Source organism: Gopherus flavomarginatus, chromosome 5 (assembly GCF_025201925.1).
Source record: "Gopherus flavomarginatus isolate rGopFla2 chromosome 5, rGopFla2.mat.asm, whole genome shotgun sequence".
Taxonomy (NCBI): Eukaryota; Metazoa; Chordata; order Testudines; family Testudinidae; genus Gopherus; species Gopherus flavomarginatus.
In genome coordinates this window covers 152956633-152980282 of record NC_066621.1, presented here as the reverse complement: position 1 = coordinate 152980282, position 23650 = coordinate 152956633, and the positions used below count along the sequence as shown (strand labels likewise).

Below are 23650 nucleotides of genomic sequence, written 5' to 3'. Positions count from 1 at the left end.
CAATTCTCCTTTAATTGTGGTTTGTGTCATGAAGGAGATCAGATTAGATGATCAAAAATTACCTTGTCTTGCCTCAAAGATCTATGAAATGTCTAGAAATGGGTTTGTAAATTGCACTTAAAAATTAGGATAGGCACCAAAAAATTAAATAAAGTTTACAGTTTTCACCAATGTATGGTGAAATCCCAAAACTTCCATTGCAACTTCACAACTGTTTGAAGTGAATGCTTCACACTTTCCCCTGATGTTTCAACTGAAATTTTTGCTTGGCATTACTCAAAACCAGCAGACATCTAAAAACCACCCTTCAAACAAAGTATACTTCATAGTCCTCACTATGGAACATTACTGTTTCAAGGGAAAAAAAGTTATTTCAGCAGCCTAACCCGTGCACTCTATATAATGTATTTGATGTTTCTCCCCGAGTGCCTAAATTAAAGATGTGCTGTGATATTTGTTCCTTCTCTTCCCTCATGCCTTTTAAAAAAAGGATGAGGGGGTGGAACGAATGGTTTCAATGCCAGTTTTTGAATTTAAGGTTGAGAAATCAAGCACTGAAAAGCTAGAAAATTCTAAAAATTAAGGATGCAATTTTTAAAAGCACTTAAGTAACTTAGAAGGAAAGCCCAATTGTGCTCCTCAGTCACTTAGGCTTGGTCTACACTACGACTTTAGGTCAATTTAGCAGCATTACCTCGATTTAACCCTGGACCCGTCCACACAACAAAGCCCTTTTTCCCCCCAACTTAAAGGGCTCTTTAAAATCGATTTCTTTACTCCACCTCCGATGAGGGAATTATCACTGAAATCGGCCTTGCCAGGTTGAATTTGGGATAGTGTGGACGCAATTTGACGGTACTGGCCTCCGGGAGCTATCCCAGCTGGCAGCTATCCCAGGATGCTCCATTGTGACAGCTCTGGACTGCGCTCTCAGCTCAGATGCACTGGCCAGGAAGACAGGAAAAGGCCCGCAAACGTTTGAATTTCATTTCCTGTGTGGCCAGCGTGGTGAGCTGAGCACATTGCCCAGCCCGTACTTTGTGAGAAGTCTATGATCATGTCTATGTCCTCGTCCATGTCCTCATCACTCATCACCGCGCTGCTGTTGCCTCCTCGCCTGGTTTTGCATGAAACAATTGTCTGCTGTTGCTCTGACGGAGGGAGGGACAGACAACTGACAACATGGCTTTCAGGGAATTAAAATCAACAAAAGGGGTGGCTTTGCATCAAGGAGAAACACAAACAACTGTCACGCAGAATGGCCTGCTCAAGGACTGAACGCAAAAGACCCTGGGTTTAGCAGGCCGTTGATTTCACAAAACAAATCGGGTCAATTTCTTGTTTTGATCCACTCCATCTATCTTTTACATCTTAGGCTGGCAACAGATGGTGCAGTATGACTGCTAGCCATCATCATCTCCTGGCTGCTTGCCAAAAGATGGTGCAGTATGAGTGCTAGCTATCATCATCTCCTGGGTGCTCGGCAGAAGATGGGAATGACCTAGCTGAGTCACTCCCATGTCTGCCCAGGCACCCCTGAACGACTTCACCGAGGTCGGCTAAAAGAGCACCCAGGAATACGACGACTACCAATCATAATGCACCATCTGCTGCCAAAAGGCAGTGAGCTGTTGCTGTGCAGCAATGCAGTCCCACATCTGCCAGCACCCAGGAGATATACAGTGACAGTGGGCTGAGCGGGCTCTATGCTTGCTGTGGTATGGCATCTGCTCAGGTAACCCAGGAAAAAAGGTGCGAAAGGATTGTCTGCCGTTGCTTTCATGGAGGGAGGGAGGGAGGGAGAGAGGGGCCTGACGACATGTACCCAGAATCACCCGCGACTCTGTTTTTGCCCCATCAGGCATTAGGATCTCAACCCAGAATTCCAATGGGCAACAGAGCCCGCGGGAACTGTGGGATAGCTACCCACAGTGCAATGCTCTGGAAGTCGACGCTAGCGTCAGTACTGGACGCAGTCCGTCGACTTAATGCACTTCGAGCATTTTGTGTGGGGACACACACACAATCGACTGCATAAAAACTATTTCTAAAACATGACTTCTATAAATTCGATCTAATTTTGTAGTGTAGACATACCGTTAGCCACTTTTGAAAATTCCAACCTACAATTGCTACTATATTATCTGGATATGTTGCATGTACTGTATGTACATTTTAGCCCTGATTTTCTTGGAAAATTAAACCCTTAAAGTTATTTAGAATCTAACTTGCACTATAAAATGAACTAATTTTGTGGCAGAAATCTTCGTTTCTGGAACTTCCTGATTTTGATGTATTATTGTCTCAGTCTTAGCACTGAATCAATGCTTTTTCTTTCACATTTAATGTTTTACTCTTCTGCTTGCCATTGGTGAAGGTTTACTAATTTTGTTGCTTTGCTTTACTTTTTGTCCCCAAAATTTTGATTCATATAGAGGTATTCCCTTGACTTCCCCAACTTTTACACATATAATCTATAGTTTGCAATGACTCAGGTGTGAAGATATCAATATGCTTGGCTGGTTATTCATTTGCATGGTGTGTATATAGAAGATCTTTAAAAATAATTTTCAATGCCAGAGATGACAAGTAGAAGAAAAAGGTTTCAAACCAGAAAGTATTTTGTTCTAATTATTCACATAAATTTTACTAGTCTTATGAAAAACAGTTTAAGAACAAGAAACTAAACTGCACAAAAAAATTACTCAATTTCAATATTTCATAGACTTTTTCTGGAAGGAGTTGTAAGAACGCTCTCACTGCAGGGAGTATGTTCATTTTAATGTAACAGTAAGACTTCCATTTTGATATAATTGTTTTAAAATCATTACGCGAAAATCAATTTTTAAATCATACAGCCATAAACCCAAACCAAAGAGACGTGGCTGACTATTTAGGCAGGCATTCCTAGCAATTAGGACTGAATAAACCTGCCACCATGGAATTTAAAACAATAAAAAGCAAAATAAAGCCATGAAACATCAAATTAGTGGTAGAATGATGAACAATCAATAGTTATGAATGAAGGGATAAAGGCCTGTGGATACCAATCTGAATGGTTCGTAAGTCCTTTTGAAAGGAAAGGAAAAGGTGGTTTTTAAAAACACCTTTTCCTTTCAAAAGGACTTACTCACATTGTGTTACGTGTGTGTGTGTGTGATATATTACAAATTACACTGGAAGCTCAGGAGACGGCAACAGCCATTTCATCGTATAGAAATTACACTACAGTTTAGGACAGGAACTGAATACTGCATACAGTTAAAACTGGATGACAAGTTCTGCCCAAACTGCAATTCCTCTCCACTTCTCTCCTTCACGTTGCTACCAGAACCTTGTGATCTGCAGTGTGATTAAAATACTATATAATTTTTAAATCTTGACAGATGGACACTGACACAGAAAGTGAGGTTTAAATGATTCCTCACTCATTCCGCTTGAATCAGAACTGTAACTTGCTACGCTAAAATGTACAGAGACAAATTGAAAAATTAAGCTTGAAGAAAAAGCAATGAGGAAACCTGTCTAAAGCATATCAATAAAAGCTACTGTGACATTGCACTCTATATGATTTTATGAAAACACGCTAAGAAGTGTGAATATAATGTAACTGGAATATGCTTCACGCAAAAGGTCTCTTGTAAGGTATCATTACAAAGCTTCTAATCTACTGAGTGTGGTCATCCTATTTGTATAAATGTATCACTCTTGTATCTGAAACTAGAAATATAACTTTGAGGTCCTACTGTAATTATGCAAAGTGTGGACCATTAATGGTGGTTTGGAATCTTGATGGCTTCCATCAACTAGGACAATTGACTGTGGATGGCTCTGTTCACTTGTACATCTTCCTGAATGTGTGCGCGCTGGCAAGTGGGTAATGAAGTCTTAGAGTGACATGTGATCATGTCACCTGAACTGGAATACATCTTTAACCTCGTGCTTTTCCATTTAGAAGGAGGGATGGGAACCAAGAGAGGGATAAAGGATTTCCGCCTTGTGCAAAAGATATAAAAGGGGGTGGAACAGAACAAAGGGGGCTGCAGTTATGAAAAATTCCCTAGCTACCACCTGAGCTAGAACAAGGATTGTACCAGGGGAAAGGATTGTGCCCAGAGGAGGAAGGCGTCCAGTTTGTAAAAGTAACTTATTAAAACATCTGAGGGTGACATTTTATCTGTATTCAGTTTTCCTACTGTATTAGGCTTAGACTTGCGTGTTTTATTTTATTTTGCTTGGTAATTCACTTTTTACTTGAAAACACTTAAATCCTACCTTTTGTATTTAATAAAATCACTTTTTACTTATTAATTAACCCAGAGTATGTATTAATATCTGGGGGGCAAACAGCTGTGCACATCCCTCTATCAGTGTTATAGAGGGCAAACAATTTATGAGTTTATCCTGTATAAGCTTTATACAGGGTAAAACAGATTTACTTAGGGTTCAGACTCCACTAGGAGTTGGGCATCTGAGTGCTGGAGACAGGAACACTTCTTAAGTTGTTTTCAGTTAAGCCTGTAGCTTGTGGAGGACGTGGTTCAGACTTGGATCTGTATTTGCAGCAGGCAAGCGTGTCTGGCTTAAACCAGGCAAAGAAACTGAAGTCCCAAGCTAGTAGGGACAACATGCTGAGGTAGTCTAGGCACATTAGGTGAGGATTTCTGTTATCTAACCCGTCACAGCTACTATTCAATATGGTAAACACACACATACACAAAGAATAATAGCAGGATATGAGAGTTAGACACAAACAGTTTTCATTTCACTGCTGCAAAACGGACTAGTCTTTCAATGTTGCTGTCTGGTAAAGCTAAGACAGTTCCAGGGCCTCTAGTTCTGCTCAGTCTGCAGTGCAGACACCTATATTGATTTACACTCAGTTTATAATTGTAAGAATATCTTCACTAATAAAAGCTAGAAATTTAAATTTTACTTAAATAAAAGCTTAACTTTTGCAAAAATTGATGGCTTATTTTCAAATCTCTCAACCTACCTAGGTCCAAATGCAGAACAAAATGTGCGACAAAGAATGAAAAATAAGATCCCAAAAAATTATTAATGCAAGAAACTTAAAATATGGGGGAGTCCTTCCTTGAGTATAAATAACTTTCACTATTATTATGGTTGTAAATAATTTGACAGAAGTCAGAGATCCCTGGGACCACAATGAATGGTTTCAAAATGAAAGACATTTGAGAGGTACATTTAGACTAGGTCTACACAGCCTGCAGCAGCAAGCCTCTCAGTCTGGGGTCAACAGACTCAGGCCTGCAGGGTTCACATTAGCTATCATGCTAAAAATAGCTGAGTAGATGTTGCAGCTTGGGCTGGAGTTCAAGCTCTGAAGCCTAGGGAGAAGCGTGGGATTCAGAGCACAAGCTCCAGCCCAAGTGACAACTTCAAAGCACTGTCTACACAGCTATTTTTAGCATGGTAGTGTGAGCCCAAGTCTGTTGACCTGTTCTGGACGGCTCACTGCCATGGGCTGTGTAGACGTACCATTAAAGCCCCCAGCACTCAGTAGTGAAAAATTACCACTTACTACTTGTAAATGGCTTTTTTTCCAAGCCAGGCTAGCAAAAGTTAATCAGCTTCTTTCTTCAAACAAAGTGATCTGGATAGTCATAAATAAGTAAACATATACAAAATTAAAAAACCTGTTTGAACTACTGGAATCTACATGTGCTGTAGCCTTTTATTCTTCCCTATTCCATCTCCTTCCTGAAGTCGGTTACTTTCTTTCATAGTATCGTGACTAAAATTATGTCTTCTGCACACTAAAAAAAGTGTGATCTGAAAAATTCACCTTCAGTGCAGTTTCACTGGTGGTAGCAAGAGTGTGGTTACTGTAAGTTATAAGGGACAGAACTCAGATTTTTTTTACCACTGTGTTAACTCAGGTCCCACAAACGCTACAGCTTGCACTATGACTGCCACTAGAGGTGCTACACTACTTGATAACAGTGGTGAACTGCTGGTCCTATTGTCAATGCACACATGCTTAGAGTGTTAGTTTTTTTAAGATAGGGAACTTGCCATTCTATTTGTTCAACTTCTCCCACAAACCTAGCCAAGAGTGCACTTTCTCCAAGGGAGAACTCAGAGGATAGGAAGTTTTATTATGAGTATAGCCGATTACAAAAAAACAGAGTAAACCATCCAAGTCAGATAGCGATAACTGAAGAGTCTTATGTTTTACCCGTGACAATTTCTTTTTCTAAACAGTGTTTGAAAGGAAAGGTGCAACAAAAGCCAACCACTTGGAGTAAGTTCAGTACTTGATATCATCTGGGCAACATCTTGGATTCCTTTTACAATTTAGTACTATACAGATTTCTACCAATTCAACAAAAAATTATTTCAGAATGCAGTAGGTTACTACTATGAAAATGAATGGAAGCATTAATTTAATCCCAGTTACGCTGACCTTTCTTTGTTTTAATGGAAAGGTGCACAAACTGCTTGTTAACAGCAAAAATGTTTTTAAGTAATAAATAAATAAATAATATATAGAGGTGAGAAATAACAGACCTTACCCCTATTGTCCCTCTGCAAAGTTGTGTACACAGAGTCAATCCCTTACCTCTCTCTAAAAGTGTAAAGTTTCAAAAAGTTCAATGAATAGAACAGGGGTAGACAACCTATGGCACGTGTGTCAAAGGCAGCACGCAAGCTGATTTTCAGTGGCACTCACACCGTCCGGGTCCTGGCCACCGGTCCGAGGGGCTCTGCATTTTAAATTTAATTTTAAATGAAGCTTCTTAAACATTTTAAAAATCTTATTTACTTTACATACAACAATAGTTTAGTTATATATTATAGACTTACAGAAAGAGACCTTCTAAAAAGGTTAAAATGTATTGCTGGCATGCGAAACTTTAAATTAGAGTGAATAAATGAAGACTCAGCACACCACTTCTAAAAGTTTGCCGATTCCTGGAACAGAAGATGGTGGGGGGGGGGGCAGAATAGATCTGGACAAGGAGAAGAAGTCTGGAGATAAATGTGAGAAGGGAGGGACAGGCAGTAGAAACAAAAGTGAAACTGTCTGAGCAGCATATTCCAGAAATCTTGAGGTCTTTCTGAGTGTAGCCTTCACTGATCTGAGGTCTATCATACCATTTTCTCACTAGAAGGGGTAGCCTATAACGGCAGCAGACGTAAAAGAGACCCAGTTTGGGAATAAGAACAATTCAAGAAATATATGTTTGCTGATGATGTTTTAAAGAAAAATCACACCAGTGAACTGGTGGAAGTCACTTAAGCACATGGATTCACAGACTGTTGAAGTGATAATAGCACTTTTAACAGCAGTAGCTTCTTCTGCCAGTGTAGAAAGAATATTTTCTTCTTTTGGACTAATTCATTCCAAATTGAGAAATTGTTTGGGACCTGAAAAAGCAGGAAAGCTTGTTTTTCTTTTCCAGATTATGAACAAACAGGAAAATGAAGATGAATACAACTGAGCTAGCTGCAGAAGCCAATATTTTAAGTTTCTTATATTGACCTGGCTGACACCATCAATTTAATTTTTTTAATATTTCATTTAACTATTTTAGTTAAACAATTTTAACAAAAACAAACCTGATTTTAAAAAACATGAATGTTTAAATTCAAAAATTCATGCGCTTGTTTTGTTAAATTATTATATGTTTTCTGTTGAACAAAAAATCTGGAATACATAATGTTGTTGTTTTAGTTTTACATTTTTGTTTATGTCTGTCTCGTGATGTTCTCCTCCTAAAACAGCAAGGCAAGAAAATCCTCCAAATATTAATGATTAATCTGTTGAATTGGAGATATTTATGAAGTCATTGGGAGGTGAATTATCCACTTCAATTACCTTTGGTAAATGAAATAACCAATCATCTGTTTTCTGATATAGCTGTAAAACTAATCTGAAAAGTTTTCAAAATAAATCATTTTAAAAATGTATAGTATGTCCCTTCTAAAAATGAAACCTACATCTCTGAGTTGTGAAGAATATGTATTAAGGTTATAACAACCAGCAAGAAGGCATTTTTATTTAGTAATCCATGATTAAATTGAGTCTTCCTGACTAGTGATTTAAATCAAATGCACCCTGCTGCTAAACAAAGATTCTCTTCTCTTTCCAGATTTAGGCCCTGATCCCACAAACAGTTACACATACAAGCAAGTTACCCATTCAACTCATATCTACAGTCACCCAAGTGGACTAAATGGGAAAAGGAACAAGGATTCCACTCCCCCTGTGAAAAGGAAATGTGAACCTGCCTTATGTAAACTAGCCACTTTAGGTATTCTCCAACAACTTGTAAACACATTTCTATGAAGCACATTTAATCAGTTTATAACATTGACCAGCAGGCTCCAAAACCATAAGACTTTCAATCTTCAGATCTAGTTCAAATATCACATATAATGCACACGAAAGAAAGGGACGCCTCCAAATCCACACTCAGGTTACTACTATATATCACCACAAAATAAAGATTCTGATCCCACTGATTGGAAGAAAAAACTTAATTTCATACAAGCAGGAATCATTCAGCAGACCAGCAATTGTCTGAGGTGAATCCTTTTGTTAATCATTCTTTTTTCAAGTCATTAGTAAAATAAAAGATTCAGAGTGATCAGCTGTTTCCACAGATCTTCTATTAACAATCATGTCAGTTTCTTAATCAGGTAAAGACATGTCTAAACACATATGGACTATTGCATCCAAATATAAAACAGGCCTACAGTTTTTAGGGATCTTAATTGATGGGACTGTATTTTTAAATATGAAGTAATGAGTTTGCGTCACACTTCAGATTACCATACTTTAATCAGATATATAAAAATCTTGAAATTCAGTTTACATAGGTCTAATATGAAGGTATAGGAAACCAGCACCCTTGGACTTGGTATCTGTAATCCAACTATACTTTGCCTGACAGGGTGGCTCTTGTTTTTAAACTAAACACAGCAAATTGACAGGAGACTTTCCAGTATCTATGGACAGCAATTCCACAACAAAACTTTGGTTTCCAAAAACATACAAATTTTGAGTATGTGGCAGACAAGAGAAGTAGGGGAATAAATATTTTTCTTCTCAGCAGATCCATTTGAGTCTTGTTAAACAATATTAGGAGATAAGTTTCAGTAAAGGTTTGTGAATGTTCTTCTGTCTGAGCCTGGTATTTTTCAGAAAATAGCACTGTATGGAAATTATATAATTAAGCAAGAACCTTATGACACTTCAGATTTTAGTGCCCAACCCAATGAAGCTTGGTAAAATTTAACTGAGGTCATGTAGGGGCAATTTTGCTATCCTATTCAGTAAAACATCTCCACTTACAGGGCTCTAAAATGTCTGTTAAACAGAACTACAATCCAGACTCTGAAGAGCATAAAAACATCCCTTACACAAACACATGCACGCACATTCTGAATAATAGTAGGAATGGCACTGGATGTATGATTGACTATGGTCAAACAGTTCTTGAGTTCTGTGCCAGCCAAGGCTTATCGGTGACTAACACCTTCTTTGCTGGTAACATCAGAAGAACAACATCTGGAGACACCCAAGGTTCAAGCATTGGTATCAGCTGAACTTTGTATTGACAAGACATACATATTTGAAAGATCTTGCACACATGATCCTTCCAAAGTGCAGATTGTGATACAGACCACTCTCATTTGCTGCAAAGTGAAATTTCAAGCTAAGAAGATTGACCGTAATAAAACTGCCATACAACCTTGTATTCACTTGAGCCAAATCAATGATCCGGTCAAGAAACGGCTTTTTAATGAAGTAGCAAAAAAGACAGCCGGAACAAATTAAACTCCTTTAGATGCACGGGAAGTCCTGGAGACAAGTACGTATAATGCAGCAATCAAGAGTTTTGCAAAGAGTACTATGAAAAATGTTGACTGGTTCATAGATCATTCTGAGATACCGCTGCCACTCATTGAGAGTGAAACTTCTGCCTTGATCACCTACAAGTCTACTACTACTGATTCACTCAGCAACCTAAGAGAAGCTTGTAAGGCTGTTCAATTAGCTGCCAGGAGGTGTGCTCAAGAATTTTGGCTAGGTTTCTGTGATAGTATCCAAAGGTGGCTGATGCAGGTGATAGTAGATGGATGAGAACATTAGAAAAGGTCACTGAGCTGATAAAGAACATGACAGCTCCACTGAAAAGATCTGGATGGCAATATCATAACTGATAAAAGGAAGCAACTGGTGAGGTACATTGAGCGCTATGGAATCATATACTCGAGAGACTCTGTAGCAGACTGTGTGTTAGACAAATTGCCTGGGTTTGAAGTTATCCACCGGATGCCAAACCTACACTAGAGGAACTTGAACAAAGCCTCAACAAGATTCTCAACAACAAAGCCTCAGGATCTGACTGTTTATCTGCTAAAATCTACAAATGTGCAAAAACAGACTTGCTGCAAAGATTGCACGAGATACTGCTGCTCTGCTGGAAGGAAGAAACTGTTCCACAGGATTTTAAGGATGGCCATTTTATCCAACTCTATAAAAACAAAGGAGACAGAAGTGACTGTAATAACCGCAGAGGTGTATCTCTTCTTAACATTGTAAGAAAAAATCTTAAGCTGTATTCTTATACCTAGACTTCAAACTTTAGCTCAGAGAATCTATCCTGAGAGCCAGTGTGGCTTCTGCTCAGGAAGGTCCACAATAGCCATGGTCTCCTCTGTAAGACAACTTCAAGAAAAGTGCAGAAAAAGCATATTCCACTGTACATGGCTTTTATAGATTTAACAAAAGCCCTTGACATGGTTAGTTGATCAGGGCTTTACATTGTTCTGAAGAAGCTTGGTTGTCCACCTATATTGCTAAACCTTGTGAAATCCTTACACGATGGCATGAAGGTAACCGTAATTTATGAAAACCAAGAGCCAGACTCATTTAACATAAACAATGAAGTGAAATAGGGTTGTGTACAGGGTCCTATCTTGTTTAATATTTACTTCTCATTCCTGCTTGAACATGCGTTGCTCGAGAGGGTGTCTATCTTAGCACTAGATATGACGGAGGTTTGTTTAAAATCGCAAGGTTCAGAGCCAAGAGGAAGGTAAAGGAAATCATCATAAGGGACCTGTTGTTTGAAGATGATGCAGCCCTTTAGGCTCACAGTGTTGATACCTTACAACATCTTAATACCAAGTCCTCTGATTCATGAAAAATCTTTAGGCTAGCAATAAGTCTGAAGAAGGTTGTTACCATGCACCAAGGCTCTTCAGAACCTGTTCCAGATATCACTCAGATGGTATTTGTCTGGATGTTATTGATCAATTTTGCTATCTTGGCTCTACTGTTACCAGCAATGTAGATCTTGATGTTGAGCTCACTAGCAGAAACAGCAAAGCAACCAGGAACTTTGGTCTTTTGCAAGACAGAGCATGGAACAATAAATTGTCAACTAAAGTGAAAATCCATATTTAAGAGATGTGTTTTATCCACTCCTCTATAGGACTCAAACATGGATGACTTACACACCAAAAGACTAAATAGCTTTCAAATCAGATGCTTGTGTAAAATTCTCCTAATAAGATAGCAAGACAGGGTGACAAATGTGGAAGTGTTAAAATGTGCTGATGTGTCTTTCATGGGAAGGTTGATTAGTAAGAAAAGACTCAGGTGGCTTGGCCAGGTCAAATTAATGCCGGATTATAGGATCCTGAAGACTGTGCTGTACTCTGAAGCATGTGAAGGGTCTAGAACGAGAGGCAGACTACTGCACTGATTTTGGGATGCTTGTAAAGTTGATTTAGTATCCTTTGGAATCTCTGTGGATGATTGGGAAAGGAGTGCAGAATGCTGCTCTGGTTCACAGAATATCAGGGTTGGAAGGGATCTCAGGTCATCCAGTCCAATCCCCTGCTCAGAGCAGGACCAATTCCCAACTAAATCATCACAGCCAGGGCTTTGTCAAGCCTGACTTTAAAAACCTCTAAGGAAGGAAATTCCACCACTTCCCTAGGTAACCCATTCCAGTGCTTCATTACCCTCCTAATGAAAAAGTTTTTCCTAATATCCAACCTAAATCTCCCCCACTGCAACTTGAGACCATTACTCCTTGTTCTGTTATCTGGTATCACTGAGAACAGTCTAGATCCATCCTCTTTGGAACCCCCTTCCGAAAACAGCTATCAAATCCTCCCTCACTCTTCTCTCCTGCAAACTAAACAATCCCAGTTCCTTCAGCCTCTCCTTATAAGTCATGTGATCCAGCCCCCTAATCATTTTTGTTGCCCTCCGCTGGACTCTTCCCAATTTTTCCACATCTTTCTTGTAGTGTGGGGCTCAAAACTGCACACAGTACTCCACATGAAGCCTCACCAATGTTGAATAGAGGGCAATGATCACGTCCCTCAATCTGCTGGCAATGCCTCTACTTATATAGCCCAAAATGCCATTAGCCTTCTTGGCAACAAGGGCACACTGTCGACTCATATCCAGCTTCTCTTTCACTGTAACCCCAGGTCCTTTTCTGCAGAACTGCTGCCTAGCCATTCAGTCTCTAGTTTGTAGCAGTGAATGGGATTCTTCCATCCTAAGTGCGGGACTCTACACTTGTCCTTGTTGTACCTCATCAGGTTTCTTTTGGCCCAATCCTCTAATTTGTCCAGGTCCCTCTTTATTCTATCCCTACCCTCCAGCATACCTACCACTCCTCCCAGTTTAGTGTCATCTGCAAACTTGCTGAGACTGCAGTCCACGCCATCCTCTAGATCATTAATGAAAATGTTGATCAAAACCAGCCCCAGGACCGACCCTTGGGGCACTCCGCTTGATATTGGCTGCCAACTAGATATGGAGCCATTGATCACTACCCATTGAGCCCGACGATCTAGCCAGCTTTCTATCTACCTTATAGTCCATTCATCCAGCCCATACTTCTTTAACTTGCCGGCAAGAATACTGTGGGAGACAGTATCAAAAGCTTTGCTAAAGTCAAGGAATAACATCCACTGCTTTCCCCTCATCCATAGACCCAGTTATCTCCTCATAGAAGGCAATTAGGTTAGTCAGGCATGACTTGCCCTTGGCGACTCCATGCTGACTATTCCCGATCACTTTCCTCTCCTCTAAATGCTTCAGAATTGATTCCTTGAGGACCTGCTCCATGATTTTTCCAGGTACTGAGGTGAGGCTGACTGGCCTGTAGTTCCCCAGATCCTCCTCCTTCCCCTTTTTTAAAGATGGGCACTACATTAGCCTTTTTCCAGTCATCTAGGACCTCCCCCGGTCAGCATGAATTTTCAAAGATAATGGCCAGTGGCTCTGCAATCATATTGGCAGAGTCAGCCTGTAGATGGATTGAGGCATTGCAAGGTGAACTGAATCAAGCTTTGTGATGATCAGCATTAGAGGAGGAAAGAATCTGGTGCTTGGATTCAGAGCACTGCTAGTGAGCAGGTATGCCCTACCTGTGGATAGGACTGTCAGAGAACTCATTGGCGCACACACCATGCTCTGAGAAGAGCAATGGTGCCACTGAATTCAGACTTGGAAGAGCATAAAACTATGCCTTAGACACACAGACATTCTGAATAATAGTAGGGAATTTAGTACTTAGAAGTGAGACAACTACATAAGTTACTTCCACCACCAGCATTCTACGGATAGAATAAACATGTCTTAGAACCCCTTTCCCCATCAACCCTCTTCAAACCCAGGGAAGAGACCTGCATTCTTTCAAACAACAGTAGGCAGAGGCTAACTGAACCAGAAAAGGATAAGTATTAGTCAAATATCTAACATCGTGATTCACGAAAGGTACATAAAGCATGTCCTTAATTTTAAGCATTGACTTCAAAGGGACTTCAGCACAAGCACATCCTTAACTATAAGCATAAGCGCCTTCCTAACTGGGGACCTAAAATGGGACTTCGCGAGCAAACTACACCACAGGGCAGAGTAGCAATGGACAATAGATTAAATAGTCTAAGTGAGAAGGTTTCTGAAATGTGAATGCCTATATAACTCCATTAAAAAAAATTCAGATCCTCCATATGGAGACCAAAACCCTTCCTGAAACATGAATGAACAAGAGTTATGCCCTTCCCACTCTTCTGTTTGCTTTTCTTCCCTCATCTAGATTCTCTCCTCTCTCTTCTGTCAAGGACACAGAAGTTTCCCATTTGCTTTCCTCCTCTAACCCTCCCACTTGCTTCAGTTACCACATGCTGATCTCCCTGCTCAACTCTCATCTCCTCCCTTATCCATCTCCTCAGCCTCTTACTCTCCACTGGTTCTTTCCCTTCGTCATATAAGCATACTTTATTCTCTCCCATCTTAAAAACTCACTCTTAACCCCTTGTCTTTCCAACTATTGCCTCATCTCCCTTTCATCTCCAAGCTCACTGAATGCATTGTCTGCAATAACTGTCTGGAATTCCTCTCTTTCAGTACCATCCTAGAACCTCTTCAATCGGGTGTCAGACCATTACACTCCACCAAAACATTTCTTCCCAAAATCTCTAATGACCTTTTCCTGCTAAGAATGCTCAGAACCAGTACTCTCAGTTAGCCAAGACAGTCAGGGACACAATCCCATGATCCAGGTTTCCCTAAACCTCCAACTGCCAAAAGCTGAGACTGAACAACAGGGAATGGATCACTTAAAATTGCCTGGTTCTGTTCATTCTCCCTGAAGCATCTGGCACTGGCCACTATCAGACAGCATACTGGCCTAGATGGACCATTGGTATGACTCAATGTGACAGTTCTTATGATCCAAGGTGTCATCGGTTACAGGTAAGAAAAAGGTTGGGATTTTTGTTTTAATATGAATTTATACATGACAACATTCCTGAAATTTAAACTTATTTTTACAGAAAAATGTACAAATAATTACTTGTGCAATAATATATTAAAGAAAAAGAAGAGAACAAGACTTGCAAGGACTGAATATTAATATTGGCTGCAGCTATACAGCCAGGTTTCAATATGTCTGTAGGATAAATATAAAATAAAAAAATTAAAGTTAGCATAAATTTGGTTAAGGAAGTATATATGTGTTACAAAGAAAGACCTGACTAGCAAGTAGAAGGAAGTCCTTGAAAATAGTAAGTGATAAGGCCAGAAGGAATAAAGTAGGGAGGATACCTGGTTCAAAGAAGACAAGGGGATGTTTCTAAAAAGAAGGCCTCTGACCAATAGGGATGACTGCAGATGGTTTTAAATAAAACAGAATCTGTCTTAAAATGAGCCAACACAGTACTTCCTTACCCGCACAGCAATGTTATAGCCTATGTGAACTCACATGCAATGGGAAAACTGCTGGACAGCAAGAATGAGGGGAGGAAAGGCCTTGGGAAGAAGGAGGTTGTAAATCTTATCAGGATTAATCCTGGAAATAAGGGTGAACCGCCTCAGTTTGGATTTTAGCTGAAGTCAATAATTGGCAATGACATCACTTGTTTGTTAAAGGGTATAAAAAGTAAGCTCTTAAAGGATTCATTGCTAATACCTGCCTCACCACATTGGAGTCAATCAATATGAGTCTAAGCACTCCTGGGTTTAGCCTGTTTGTAAGTATCTAGATCAAATGCTTCAAAATGTTTTGTTACTGCTTGGATGCAGTAAATTGCTTATTATTTAGGCTTTTTTGGCATGTTTAGAGCAATTGTATAAGTTAGACTTTGGATTTAATAAAAATTTGTGGTTAAATTAGTGTTTGGTGGTTTCCCATATTAATAATTTCAATTATTAACAATCCCAGCAACTTCCAATAATTTATTTTGTGTTATTTGCTTCTCTCCTACATTTGCACAGTTTAAATCACTATACTATCAAGCAATTAGGCTATTAGTAAATATCTGTTTAGAGCACTGGTCTCCACTACCAGAGGTCGGAAAGCTTTCATCCCTCATAAGTAGTCCAGTCTTACTACTTTGTAATACTTCAAGACTGTTTATTTGACAATTGCTGCACCTAGATAACTGCACCAAAGTATTAATACTGCACAGAATGGTCTCTCAACAGAAAGGATATGTACTGGTAACTCAGCCAAATAAAATTCTAATAAGGATTAAACAGCATTAATGTGGAACTGAAAGGTTACCTGCAAAAGGAAAAAAATGGAATTCTACCATTTTGCGGATGTGTGATATACAAAGGCTGCCAGAAAGACTTTTTTTCTGCTTGAAATTCGAAGATGATTTTGTTGGCAATCTTCCTTGGAGTCTAGAGAACCTGAGTATGAGTTTTCAAAGGCCTTAACTGAAGACGCAGGGCATAATCTTTAATCTAGACACCCCACACACACATCCCAATTGTTTGTTCAGGCATTTGAGGTAAAAAAAAATTAACAAGTAAAAAAATGGATTTTAATGAGTGAAGAAAAATTTCCTTCTTAGTTCCACAAGCTTCTCCTTGGTATTTGTGATGACATAGTCCTTTTAGCTCTGTAGTTGTCCATACAATCTTCCAGGAAAGACCGGGTAGATGAGATCCGAATTTCTCTTTTTGTACTAGAAGCTTAAAAATAGGTTCTCTCTCTCACTTAAAAAAAAAAAAATTAACAACATTTCAAACTCTTTTGCACATCAGCAAAAAAAGGAGGAACAGTGCCAAAGGGTTTCTTCGTTGTAGGTCAACTTTAAGGGAAGTGGAAGTATTATATCCCTCTTAAAATATAAGCAGTATTCTCATGATCAGGTAGGTGATGTCCAAAGGGGTGGGGGAAAAAACATTTTGTTTTTATCTCGACAACAAAATTTTTGGCTCAAGTTATAAATTTTTATTGATAGATGTCAGTTTACAGAATGGACAACGCTGACATGCAGTTAGAATTCAAAATAAAGAACATTCTGAGAACTACAGTTAGCAGCAGCAGAAGGGGATGGATTTATGAGAACAAATTAAAAAACTAAATATGTGTAACTTGGCTAAGTGATTACTAAAGGGGAACAGAGATAAAGACAAAATGCCAGTCTACAAATATTTGATGGATGTGAACACCAAGTGGGATGAAATTAAGAATAGGAAAACTAGGCTATCAGGATAACCCTTCCTGTCACCATTATGATTAGGCTGTAGAACAGTCTGACTTGCAAAGGAAGGAGAAGAAACTATATTGCTTGGGATTTTGAAAACTAAACTGAGCAAAACTATAGAAAAATGTACTGTAGAAAAAGTCTTGCATTGGCAAGGGGATGGACTGGATGATCTAACAGTCATAGAACTCAGATGGAAGAGACCTATGAATTATTTCTATTTGTAATCAAATATTCATTCCCATGTCAATGGAAGAGACAGGGAATGAAACGTCAAGTTACATATTTATCTAAAGGCCTCCTCCAATAACTTTATGGATTTGCATGGCACCCTTGCTAGGTTTGCAATATTCATTAAATAAATCTCCATTCACTGGGTAAAGATAACGTTCTCAATAATTAATTTCTTCAAGCTGTAACTCAATCTAGTGGTTCTGATGTTATATAAATGACTCCTCAGATAGATCTAGGATATCTGAAGACTTCTAGTAACGAAATATTTTAGCAAGCATAAAGTTTTAATCAAGTCCTTTCTGTCACTTGGGCAATAAATTTCATTGATTAATGAATTATCAGTGTTCATTACTGTAGGGCCTGATCTACACTACAGAGTTAGGTCAAGGTAAGGCAGCTTACGTTGACCTAATTACAGTATATCAGTGTCTACATTACAGCCCTGTTCCAGCGGATGCAAGTGTCTTACTACAGCATCATAATTCCACCTGCATGAGAGGGGTAAGACTTATGTCCCTGTATTTAGGGCAATGCCATGTAGACACTGCTTAAAATAGCTATAGGCTGTCATCTTGTTCATTTCAAGGCTCCTGCTGGAGCTGTGAAATTGACAAGAAAAGCTGGTAGGGTTCCTGCTGTGAATCTTGCTGAGCTCACAGCTGGGGCTGTAACCCAGAAGCAAAGGGGGGGGCTCCAGCTCTGAGTCCAGCTACTGTCCAGGCTCTCAGCTTCCCATTGGGATCCCAGCTACGCCCTCCCAAGCTCTCAGCTCCCCACTGGAGATGGACAGCAGAAACAGAGCAGTAGGCATCAGTGCATCACAAACTGATGCAGGTTTGCTGGGGCTGGACAGGCTGCCTCACTTGGCAGGAACAATTAAGGACTCAGAAGTAGGAGGAAGATGAGACTCCATACTGGGGCAAAGAGAGGAAGAAACGTGAGAGTAAAGAGGGGGAGCTAGAGTAACAGATGATCAGAGGAAGGTCCCTGAAATACCAGAGGCTCTGTTTATCCATAATCCAACCCTGGTAAGGTCAAGCATTGTTTCCATTAGTTTTCTATGGATAGAAAAGCATCCATCTTCCTTAATCTTCTCAGTACTATGAGTTTATTTTCTCTCTTGTACAGTGCTGCTTTAGGTACTGGCATCTAGGAATCTCTCCTTTCAAACCTCAGAAATCCCTCTCTCTGAGCAGCATGTTATTATTTAAAACATCTGTTACTCAAGACATAATGAGACTGAATCAGCTTCCAAAACGGACAAGGCACAGGATCAAGAAATTAAATCTTTAAACTGCTAGTATGCATGGTCTCCTGCCCCACCTACAGCTGTGTGCACTTGCTCCTGTTCTGCCCCCCAGCACAGCTGCGAGGGAAGAGAGCAGCTTTCCCCATTTCCAGGGTGACTTGCATAGTCTCCTCCTTGCAACCAGGGGCCAATTGTGTCCATTACCCATTCTCCCATGGCACAAGTGCCAAGGTTGTTGTAGGTGGGGAGAGATGAGAAGAGGAAGACTTCTCTGCATGCTGCTGGGCAAAGGGGAACAGAGAATAGGAGGGATCTTCATGGTCTTCTCCTCATCGCCTGGTACATCTCTTTTAAGAGTCTGTCTACACAGCATTTTGGACTGAGCCTCCCAACCCGGGGTCAATAGACCTGGGGCTAGCAGGACTCATGGCTAGCACTCTTAAAAAAACAGCTGTATAGACAACACTTTCAAGTTGTAGCTTGGGCTGGCGTTTGGGCTATGAAGCGTAAGGAGCTGTCTATACTGCTATGATCAGAACACAAGTGCAAGCCCCACTAGCTCCAAATCTATCAACCCAGACTGGGAGGTTCGCTCCAAAATGTTGCTTACACATATTCTCAAAGGCCCAGAACATAAGGGAAAGAATAGGACGTGTCTCCCAGTTCCCAAATAAACTACATTTGCTCCTCACTCCTTTGCCCATTCCACCATGGCTCAGGCTGCGTGGGGACCAAGAGCAGTGCCCCCTATGTTGTGCGTCTTCCACTACAGCTGTGTCTGTGTGGGGGGGATGATCTGAAAGAGCAGATAAATCCTACTCCTCCAGTGACCTGCATGGGCTATACCCCCCATGCTCACCCCCACAGGATGTACAGGGAGAATAGAAAGCAGGTGATTACCCCAGTCTCCAGGGGATCTGCACTGCCTCTCGAACCTGTGCCATTCCCATCATGATTCAGGGGGTGGGGGGCCCTGGGGGAGAAGACACAAGTCCCAAGTGTCTTCTTTCCTGAGTCTGTTCTGTCCAGGATGTGTGTGGGTGGGCATGCCCTCAAGTACACAAATGAGCCTGATAGCCTCCCTCCCACACATTCGCACTCAGGTGGGGCTTGAGGGGGTTGGGGGCAAGGGATAACCAGATTCCTGCTCCTTCCTGGGAGCTCTCCAGAGTAGGTGATGGCCATCTGGGTAGGGAGTGACAGGGACAAAGGGGAGGCAGGTACCTATTCATTCTCAGAGGCTCTCCAGGGCAGGTGCCCACCCTAGCAGAGACTGAGGGGAGCAGGGGCTGAGGAGGGGGCAAGGGCCTGCTTCTGCACACCAGCACTCTGGGGCTGGACCCCTGCCGGGGTCTGAGGTAGGCAGGGCCTGAGGGAGACACGGGGGGGGGGAGGGACAGGTGTCCATCCCTCCCAGAAAGGACCTGAAGGGGACAAGGGGGGCAGGTGACTGGCTCCCCCACCCAGTGGGAACTGAAGGGGACATGGGGGGGCAGGTGGCCGGATCCCTCCCTCCCCCGGGCGGGACCTGAGGACATGGGGGGGTAGGTGGCCTGAGGGGAACAAAGGGGGGTGCAGGTGGCTGGCTCCCCTGTCCGGTGGGACCTGAGGGGGAGGTGGCCTGAGGGGAATAAGGAGGAGTAAGTGGCAACACACACCCCGGTTGGGACCTGAGGGGAACAAGGGAGGGGCAGGGTGGCTGGCTCCCTCCCTCCACCAGGTGGGACCTGAAGGGAACGGGGGGGAGGAGAGCCGGCTCCCCCCCCCCCGCCAGGCGGGACCTGAGGGGAACAACGGGGGGGGTGCAGGTGGCCGGCTCCCCCCACTCCCCGCCAGGCGGGACCTGAGGGGAACGGGGGGGAGGGGAGCCGGCTCTCCCCCCCCCCCAGGCGGGACCTGAGGGGAACGGGGGGGGGGAGAGCCGGCTCTTCCCCCCCCGCCAGGCGGGACCTGAGGGGAACGGGGGGGGGGGAGAGCCGGCTCTTCCCCCCCCGCCAGGCGGGACCTGAGGGGAACGGGGGGGGGGAGAGCCGGCTCTTCCCCCCCCGCCAGGCGGGACCTGAGGGGAACGGGGGGAGGGAGGAGAGCCGGCTCTTCCCCCCCCCGCCAGGCGGGACCTGAGGGGAACGGGGGGGGGGAGGAGAGCCGGCTCTTCCCCCCCCCGCCAGGCGGGACCTGAGGGGAACGGGGGGGGGAGGAGAGCCGGCTCTTCCCCCCCCCGCCAGGCGGGACCTGAGGGGAACGGGGGGGGGAGGAGAGCCGGCTCTTCCCCCCCCCGCCAGGCGGGACCTGAGGGGAACGGGGGGGGGAGGAGAGCCGGCTCTTCCCCCCCCCGCCAGGCGGGACCTGAGGGGAACGGGGGGGGGAGGAGAGCCGGCTCTTCCCCCCCCCGCCAGGCGGGACCTGAGGGGAACGGGGGGGGGAGGAGAGCCGGCTCTTCCCCCCCCCGCCAGGCGGGACCTGAGGGGAACGGGGGGGGGGGGGAGAGCCGGCTCTTCCCCCCCCGCCAGGCGGGACCTGAGGGGAACGGGGGGGGGGGGGGAGAGCCGGCTCTTCCCCCCCCGCCAGGCGGGACCTGAGGGGAACGGGGGGGGGGGGGAGAGCCGGCTCTTCCCCCCCCGCCAGGCGGGACCTGAGGGGAACGGGGGGGGGGGGGAGAGCCGGCTCTTCCCCCCCCGCCAGGCGGGACCTGAGGGGAACGGGGGGGGGGGAGAGCCGGCTCTTCCCCCCCCGCCAGGCGGGACCTGAGGGGAACGGGGGGGGGGGGAGAGCCGGCTCTTCCCCCCCCGCCAGGCGGGACCTGAGGGGAACGGGGGGGGGGGAGAGCCGGCTCTTCCCCCCCCGCCAGGCGGGACCTGAGGGGAACGGGGGGGGGGAGGAGAGCCGGCTCTTCCCCCCCCCGCCAGGCGGGACCTGAGGGGAACGGGGGGGGGGGAGAGCCGGCTCTTCCCCCCCCGCCAGGCGGGACCTGAGGGGAACGGGGGGGGGGGGAGAGCCGGCTCTTCCCCCCCCGCCAGGCGGGACCTGAGGGGAACGGGGGGGGGGAGGAGAGCCGGCTCTTCCCCCCCCCGCCAGGCGGGACCTGAGGGGAACGGGGGGGGGGAGGAGAGCCGGCTCTTCCCCCCCCCGCCAGGCGGGACCTGAGGGGAACGGGGGGGGGGAGAGCCGGCTCTTCCCCCCCCGCCAGGCGGGACCTGAGGGGAACGGGGGGGGGGGGAGAGCCGGCTCTTCCCCCCCCGCCAGGCGGGACCTGAGGGGAACGGGGGGGGGGGAGAGCCGGCTCTTCCCCCCCCGCCAGGCGGGACCTGAGGGGAACGGGGGGGGGGAGGAGAGCCGGCTCTTCCCCCCCCCGCCAGGCGGGACCTGAGGGGAACGGGGGGGGGGAGGAGAGCCGGCTCTTCCCCCCCCCGCCAGGCGGGACCTGAGGGGAACGGGGGGGGGGAGGAGAGCCGGCTCTTCCCCCCCCCGCCAGGCGGGACCTGAGGGGAACGGGGGGGGGGAGGAGAGCCGGCTCTTCCCCCCCCCGCCAGGCGGGACCTGAGGGGAACGGGGGGGGGGAGGAGAGCCGGCTCTTCCCCCCCCCGCCAGGCGGGACCTGAGGGGAACGGGGGGGGGGAGGAGAGCCGGCTCTTCCCCCCCCCGCCAGGCGGGACCTGAGGGGAACGGGGGGGGGGGAGGAGAGCCGGCTCCCCCCCCCCGCCAGGCGGGACCTGAGGGGAACAACGGGGGGGGGGGCAGGTGGCCGGCTCCCCCCGCCCCCGCCAGGCGGGACCTGAGGGGAACGGGGGGGAGGGGAGCCGGCTCCCCCCCCCCCCGCCAGGCGGGACCCGAGGCGGACTCTCACTCACGCTGCCAGTAGACCGGGTAGCACTCGGCGCTGCTCACGTCTACCTCGTAGAGCCCGCCGCGCACGCAGACGGGCGGGCCGGGGCCGTCGCCGGGCCCCAGGGCGCGGTAGGCCAGCTCGAGGCGCAGCGAGTCGTAGCCGATGAAGGGCTTCCAGCTCTTCCTGTCCTCGCGGTAGAGCCAGCGCACCTCCTCGGGACCCAGCTCCCGCACCACCTCGTAGCGGGGCCGCCCGCCGCCGTCCGCCGAGCGCGGCCGCTTCCGCTCGGGCAGCGCGCCGGCCGCCAGGGAGAAGCCGCTGCCGCCGCTCTCGCTGCTGGCCAGCCCGGCGCCCTCGCTGCCCTCGCCGCCCGTGGAGTAGCGCAGCGACGTGCCGGACTCGGCCGAGTCGAACTCGTAGCCGCCGCCGGCCTCGTCGCTCAGGCTGGGCTCGCGGCGGCGGGCAGCGGCGGGCTCGCCCTCGGAGGAGGAGGACGAGAGCGCCGGGCGCAGCGGCGGGAGATGCTCCGGGCCCCGCGCCCCGTCCTCGCCCGCGGTGCCCCGGGCCGAGTGCTCGTAGCAGCAGCCGTAGCCGGCGTCGTTGCCCAGCTGCCAGGGGCCGTGCGGCGGGCCGGGCTCGGGGGACTCCATGCCGCGCACGGGGCAGCTGCCTCGGCCCGCGCGCCCCCGGTCCCGGCTGCCGCAGCCGGCTCCCACCCAGCGGGGCGGCGCGGCGGCAGCGTCACGCACGCGGGGGCGGTGCAACCCTGCCCTCTGCCGGGGGGTGGGGGGAGACCGGCCATGTGACACCCCCCCCCAGTCCCCACTAATGGGCGGGGGGAGACCGGCCGTGTGAGCCCCCCCCCACCCCCAGTCCCTACTGGTTAACGGGCGGGGGGAGATCGGCCATGTGAGCCCCCCCCACCCCCAGTCCCTACTGACTAACGGGCGGGGGGAGATCGGCCATGTGAGCCCCCCCCCACCCCCAGTCCCTACTGGTTAACGGGCGGGGGGAGATCGGCCATGTGAGCCCCCCCCACCCCCAGTCCCTACTGACTAACGGGCGGGGGGAGATCGGCCCTGTGAGCCCCCCCCCACCCCCAGTCCCTACTGGTTAACGGGCGGGGGGAGATCGGCCATGTGAGCCCCCCCACCCCCAGTCCATACTGACTAACGGGCGGGGGGAGACTGGCCATGTGAGGCCCCCCCCCAGTCCATACTGACTAACGGGCGGGGGGAGACTGGCCATGTGACCCCCCCCAGTCCATACTGACTAACGGGCGGGGGGAGACTGGCCATGTGACCCCCCCCAGTCCATACTGACTAACGGGCGGG

At 46.3% G+C, this 23650-nt stretch overlaps 1 protein-coding gene across 2 annotated transcripts in view; it reads right to left on the bottom strand.

Annotated features, from left to right (window-relative positions):
- DDHD1 (DDHD domain containing 1) overlaps positions 1 to 23006 on the bottom strand; it is a 126087-nt gene extending 103081 nt beyond the window's left edge. Inside the window, exon 1 of one of the 2 annotated variants that reach the window (XM_050952548.1) lies at positions 22339 to 23006. In XM_050952548.1, the coding sequence (XP_050808505.1) occupies positions 22339 to 22966 (628 nt within the window). In that variant the 5' untranslated portion in view covers positions 22967 to 23006. The remainder of the gene's footprint in view (positions 1 to 22338) is intronic. The other variant, XM_050952549.1, reaches the window with a different exon arrangement.
- Positions 23007 to 23650: the final 644 nt, after the last annotated feature.